Source organism: Lactuca saligna, chromosome 2 (assembly GCF_052625555.1).
Source record: "Lactuca saligna cultivar CGN05327 chromosome 2, ASM5262555v1, whole genome shotgun sequence".
Lineage (NCBI taxonomy): Eukaryota > Viridiplantae > Streptophyta > Magnoliopsida > Asterales > Asteraceae > Lactuca > Lactuca saligna.
In genome coordinates this window covers 112,047,492-112,054,426 of record NC_136418.1, presented here as the reverse complement: position 1 = coordinate 112,054,426, position 6,935 = coordinate 112,047,492, and the positions used below count along the sequence as shown (strand labels likewise).

The window sequence follows — 6,935 nt, the reverse complement described above, 5'->3', positions numbered from 1 at the left end:
TCATGATTTCATAGTTAATCAAACTAGATAATCTATCCTATAGTTTGAAATTCTATGGATTGTCGTAGAACATGTAGAAGCATATGAGGACTATCCCTGATGGATGCTGAAGAACAAGGGTTATTCATGGTGATATATGATGAGTATATAACGAAAGAAGTATCAACGATATGAATCGGTTTTAGGCAAATTCATTTGTGGGATGTCTTTTTCCAATTCAATCGTCGATCAATTTTTATGATTTGTTTTTGTGATTATATCATAAATGTTCTTTCAATCATGTAAACATTATGTTGATTACTTATTATTTGTAAAATATTTATGGTAAACTTTTTGCATGGAAATCATTAAGATATTTTTGCTCTTGCTAAAACAATTTTGGTTATACTTTTGAAGAAGCTTGCAACATGGAAATCTTTTTATCATGAATCGATAACAACAAAAGAACGTAAAGTAGTTTCAACCAAAATAATGGGAAATTAATACAAGATTACAAATAAAAGCAAAGTATAACGACAAATGGTTTTCAGCATTTATTTAAGAAAACAACATACATTCAAAGTTTCATAGGGATAACCATGAGCGGTTCAGCCTTTTGCAATGTGATCCCGTACTTTTCTCCCATATCAATATCTTGTGGTCTGGTATCTCCTGCAACTTTCCAATCAAACTTATGAATTAAAGATGCCAATATTACGTGTATCATCCTATTAGCAAGATTCATTCCTGGACACATCCTCCTTCCTGCACCAAACGGGATAAGCTCAAAATCTTGGCCTTTGTAGTCAATCTTCATGTCCAAAAACCTCTCAGGTATGAACATTTTGGGTTCTTTCCATATATTTGGGTCTCGGCCCATAGCCCAAACGTTACACAAAATTTGTGCATTTTTAGGCACAATGAAACCTTGAACAGAAACATCATGTACGGCTTGACGAGGGATAAGAAAAGGTGCGGGAGGATGCAGTCTCATACTTTCCTTTATCACAGCTTGTATGTAAGTGAGTTGAGAAATATCAGATTCTTGTATGCTTCCATTGTTGTTGTTTTGCATGAGTTTATCGACATCCAACCTCGCGTTTTTCATTTTCTCTGGGTTACGAATCAGTTCCGACATGGCCCATTCCAACGTGCTTGATGTCGTGTCCGTTCCTGCCATAAATAGTGTCTGTAAAACAAAACGATAGTCAATGCATGTGAACTTATAGGAAATATTTTTTAAATATTAAAAGGTTTTACTTACTAGAAATAAATGTCTCATGTCATTTTGAGTAAAACTGGAATGTTGGTCGAGCAATAAGTCTAGAACATCATTGTTTCTGGTTGAAACGTCATCAGATCTAGTTTTTAACCTGTCATTGATGATCTTATCGAAAATAGCCAACATTTTCTTACCATAAACATCTTCCGACCATATTAACCCTAATGGATCCAACGAGTGAAGTATAGGAAAAAGGTCTGGTAGACCTGGCTTTGCACCAGCTTGCATCCCTTGCAATACTAAGTCTTGGAATTGTTGTGTTGATTTTGGACCATATTCAGCAAGATCAATCGAAAACATAAAGTTGGAAAGGATGTTGAGACTCGTCGTGAAAGCAGATGCACCTACGTTTAAAGCCTTTCCGTTTGTACAACATTGATCAACATGGTTGACCAGTTCTTGTACCTAGAATATATATAAATAAATATGAGAACATATGTTTCGATGCATCTTTGTTATTTTATTCTATTTTTAACAATAACAACATTAATTGATGTAACCAATTTATACCTTTTCCCGTCGTAGTACTTCACTAGCGTCTAGCTGTTGAACAGAGAACATATATTCCTTGGTCATTCTTCTCAATTTTCTCCATTGGTCTCCGGCCTCCATCCAAACTATAGAGTATTTATGAAAGTCTCCGAGTTGGATTGCCTTAGGAGCTGATCGGTTTAAGAAGGCTACATCATGTGTGTTAAAGAATTCTTTGGTGATATCAGGAGATGAAATAACTATGGTTGTATTGCTTCCGAGCTTCAGTGACATTAAAGGACCATAACGTTTAGATAATATGGCAAGTGATTGGTGGGGTTTGTCACCGAATTCCAAGAGGTTTCCGATGATGGGAAAACCGTTAGGCCCTGGTGGTAACCGCGAATTGCGCCTTCTCCAATTGGTTAAGGCATAGATGATCAATGGGAAAAGACATGAAAGCACTAAGAAGAGGGTTTGATACTCCATTATTTTACGTGGATGTGGTTTTGTTACGTTCATAGAATCATTCATTTATAAGCACTCAAATTACCAAAATGGTCCCTATTTCTTCACCTAAAATCTTATGTTTGGTTAATTCTTTGGAAAACTCCCAACTTTGTCCCCAAATTTGACTTCTGTTGCAGTTTTGGCCCCAGGTAATGTGAAAAGACTCCAACTTATATATTTTCTTACAAAATGTTATATATATATATATATATATATATATATATATATATATATATATATATATATATATATATATAGAGAGAGAGAGAGAGAGAGAGAGAGTGAGAGAGGTTTGTGAACGGTTTAAATTTAAATATGTAAATATTTTCTTGTAAAATTTGATTTACGTAGACAAATAGCTAAAATAAAAGAAAATATAAAAAAAAAAAAAAAAAAAACTTTAAGAAATAGCCGTTCATCAACTGTCAAATATGGGTTAATATTGACAGTTTTCAATATCAACTTCTTTCTTTTTAGACCTTTTCATTTGTTTTATGTTTATTAAAAAGATTAACATAAAACTATTACTAATATTGGTCTTATTTTAAGCATATTGAGAATAATTTTTTAATGGTAGAATGTATTAAATATTTGAAATATATTTTTTGATAAATGAAGTTAATAAGATAATTGAACATGATAGAATTTGAAATTTTGGAGAAAGCAGGATGAATTGTGACATATAAAGATAGAATAGAGGAGCTATACTGAAAATTGCAAGTCAAATCAATGATGAATACCGAGAATTTAGCGGAAGTTCTTAATTTTGAAGCAGCCTTACAACATGGGCAGGTTTTTAATGATTAATGAATAATGGAGCTTGGATCTTGAATTATATCCCCATAATGGACACTTAATTTAATGCATAAAACATATTGACTATCGACATATTGTACACCTTCAGGCCAAAAAAAAAAAAAAAAAAAAAAAAAACAGTAAACATCGTACTTTTCTTCAAACGTTTGACCCATATTCAAGTAATTTTATCGGATAAGTACAATATTTTATGTGAACTCTATGTTCGTAAGACATAAATTTTCAGGTTATTTACATGTTACGTATTATAGTTTGCATGCAAATAATACATAATACTTTCAGCTGTGAATCATCCAATATATTGAAGATTTCCATGTAAGACTTCGAAAATGTTTTAATTTTATTTCATATTTATTTCGACCAAAAAAAAAAAAAAAAAAAAAAAAAAAAAAAAAAAACTAAAAGTCAGCAGACAACACCCTATTAATTTATTTATGTTGACTAACAAATAATTATGACCAAAATAGATTCTTTGGCATGGCGTTATTTATTTATTTATTTGTTTATTTATTTATTTATATGTTTATTTTTTGGAACGTAGGAGATTTTATTAAAATAGTATCAAGACGTTAGATAACGAGCATTACAAATAAATAGAAGTTAAAGTTGGATAATGAAGCCAACGAGTCCAAACCGACTTCGTTTTTCTACAGTTTTTGGAAGAAAAAAAATCTATCAACCACGTCATTAAAAATGAAAGATTTCTTATATTGCATCATGCCAAAAAGAATGAAATTCTTAAAATTCCATATACACCAAAATGAAATAAATACCGCCAAATAGCAATGTATCCGGCCAAGAACTAAATGACTGAATAGAGATCATGTAGAGATCATATTAGGGAGTTGTAAACCCTACCAAATAGCAATGTGGGTCCATAACGAATTGATCTCACTACATCATGTGAAAAGATGATCAACCGACTCAACTCACCGACTCAATTGACGATGTGCAAACGGACACAAAATCGACTCCACCTTGATTCCCTTTATGAAAATCTCTCTCTAGTGGGGATACTAATTAATCTCATATGCCAAATAAATATTCACTTTTATAGGAACTCAGTTAGTCCATCTAGTCTCCATTCCTCTTAAAAAAAGCATCACATTGTCTAAAAAGGCTATAGTAGAAGAAAACGAAAATGTATCAAACATAGGAAGCAACCAGACAAGTCTAATGCACATCCTGTAACAAGTAAATGAAATAATCCCATTAGGATTGGTCCACCCCCCCCCCCCCCCCCTTCGGGGCCGCCTCTCTAGGAATCAATCTCCAAATCGATCAACATACGATCACTCACATAAACCTCTAATGCAAATCATGAGCAAAAATCTGATTAAACACAACCGAAAGGGGCGAATCACCCTTCCAGACATCAAACCAAAAGAGAAGTATACCTCACTTGTCTCACCCGAATCAGACAAAAAGTTTAAAGGTCTAGATCACGGTTTCGAAATTGGATCAACATATGGATAATGTTATTCAAGGGTTCGGACCAAGCAATCCAAGGAGTCAATGAGGTCCAGTCTCCATATATATACTGTAACATCCCAATATTTAAGAACAAAGAATTCATTTTTATAATAATAAAATCGCCATGTAAAATGTTTCATAAAAACCATAATGAAATCAGAGTATATCAATAATCATCCAAGTTACATCAGAGTCAAACTAAATGCAAAACATTTTGGTGTATGTGATGCGATCATCCTGATCTCTTCCCCATTAATCCAAAAGTACCTGAAATATAAGTTGAAAATTGTAAGCATGAAACTTAGTGAGTTCCCCAAAATACTTCATACCATACATAACAAATATACAACGGGTCAAACCAAACAAGCATCAGGCCCTGGCTGGCATCGAGCCTTGCTAAGAACAAATATAGCAATAATATGAGATGGGCACCGCCTCATCACATTTATCATGCCCCACCCGACAAGCATACATATACATAAAACAACTAGTAGAATCACTAAAACAAATAGCATATAATACACTCATCATGCCCCACCTGACATCAGACATGGCCCGGTGTACATATCACATACTACATATGAAATAGTCACACAGAAAACTAGAATCCTACTCATAATAAATGATGAGCAGACATTGGTGCCTTCGACCCACTAAACTCTATCATGAGACTCACCTAAAACAGCTGAAAGTTGATAAATGCTCGGGCTACTGATTCGGAAAATCCCTATGCTAAACAATCAAACAATACCATAATTAATAGTTTGATGAAAATTCATAACCGAGGTCCCCGACCCAACTCTCTCTGCCTCTAGGGTAAAAGACTAATATATCTTTTCCCTTATTTAGCCCAACTAGCCAGCATTGGATCTTTATTCAAAATCTAGTTTCAAAGACATAAGATTTAGCAACAGAAGAATTTAAAATTAGAATAACTATAAACTGAGTTTATACCCACCAAGGATATTCTTACAAAGTTTAGAAAGACAACAAGCACCAAAGAGGAAGAAATGTTTTGACAACCTTTGTATATTTTGAATCGACAAGGGGAAGCTTGAAAGTTGATGGAGAATGTGGAACCTTTGAGACACCAAAAAGTTTCAACTTGATTTAAGATTCTAGTCTTGTAAGAAAACTCTTAACTCTTAAGCTTGAGGTTCAAAACCAAATTATGAACTATAACAGAGTATAAAAGCAAGTAATATCTTCAAGAGGAAGAACAAAATGGAGAAAGTATGCATACTCTCTCCAACTCATGGTTTTGTGTCTAAAAGAAGAGCAAGAATGAAATTATCATGAAGCTAGTATTTATAACATGAAGAAAAAGTCCATAAGTCCTTAACTATTTAGCACATTAGACAAACATGTCTCCCATGCTTGTAAGACTAGCCATGCTTTCATTTTTTTTATTAAACAATCATGAAAGCCATGCTTTTATTTAAATAATCAAAACGCATGCCTTCTTTTTGGAATTATTTAATTGGTGTATAGGCAAGTGTATCAGTATTCCCTTTGTCACAGCTATAATGTTAAACATGAGATACGGATCACAATCAATCTCACATGGTGTTCAAGTTTCGGTAAGGACCCTTAGATGTCTAACTCTCGACATACAAGAGGAACAAATCCCATCTTGACTACATAAGTGTCTTGCATAGCTCATATTATACCTAAAAATGGCTTATGTAACTGCCCAGTTAAGGACTCGCATTTAACCATATCTAATCACAACATTCCATACACTTAATTCCTACCATGTATCCCAGGTATTAAGGATACAATGATAGTATCTTGTAATCAAGTATCATTCACGATAGTGATCCATGAGATTATCTTGATGCAGGTCAGTTCAATACGAGTTCTCTGACAAGTACCTATGAAACTTCATTACAACCCATTTCATACCTTCATCTAGTGAAAGTTAACCAATCCAATTCATATTAGTCTTGCGTCATAATTGCTCCCATAAATATAACTGACTATGAACTCTTAGAATAATATGAATATTCATGGATTAAATATGTTAATATAGAACTAACAAGTATCGATGTTATGATCATATCCCAGTATATCACAACATTATATATTAGTTGTTGTTACAATGTTCCAATATCCAAATACTAAATCCAAGTCAAAATTATTATAATTGAAGTGTGACCATTCATACTTAGGTTAGAAGAAAGACTTTATTAATGGGTTCGATTGGACATAATTTGTGTGAATTCAAAGTGAATACTATCATCTCTATATTTGACTTTAATTTAGGTATAGTTAAATATCTTGGAGTTTATGATAGTGTTCTTCCATGGATTTGAGTCTCTTAGCTTGATTAAATATACTCTCAAACTCATAAAGCTTTATATGTGATCCTTGCAAGACAGAGATCAATGTAGTTTTTCAATGA

The 6,935-nt window shown here is 33.1% G+C and overlaps 1 protein-coding gene across 1 annotated transcript; it reads right to left on the bottom strand.

Annotated features, from left to right (window-relative positions):
• Positions 1–462: 462 nt before the first annotated feature.
• LOC145029007 (cytochrome P450 76T24-like) lies at positions 463–2,223 on the bottom strand. Its single transcript, XM_078977662.1, has 3 exons — positions 1,772–2,223; positions 1,244–1,666; positions 463–1,168 (listed from the first exon to the last, which is right to left on the bottom strand). Exons 1-3 carry the CDS (start codon positions 2,219–2,221, stop codon positions 557–559), a joined length of 1,485 nt encoding a protein of 494 aa, XP_078833788.1. The 5' UTR covers positions 2,222–2,223; the 3' UTR covers positions 463–556.
• Positions 2,224–6,935: the final 4,712 nt, after the last annotated feature.

Bases quoted from the DNA above. Each gene is read 5' to 3' on its own strand.
- LOC145029007 (XM_078977662.1), bottom strand. From the start codon at position 2,221: ATGGAGTATCAAACCCTCTTCTTAGTGCTTTCATGTCTTTTCCCATTG. The intron at 1,667-1,771 runs GTATAAATTGGT...TATATATTCTAG, and splicing joins AAGTACTACGACGGGAAAAG to GTACAAGAACTGGTCAACCA. The intron at 1,169-1,243 runs GTAAGTAAAACC...TTTGTTTTACAG, and splicing joins ACATGAGACATTTATTTCTA to ACACTATTTATGGCAGGAAC.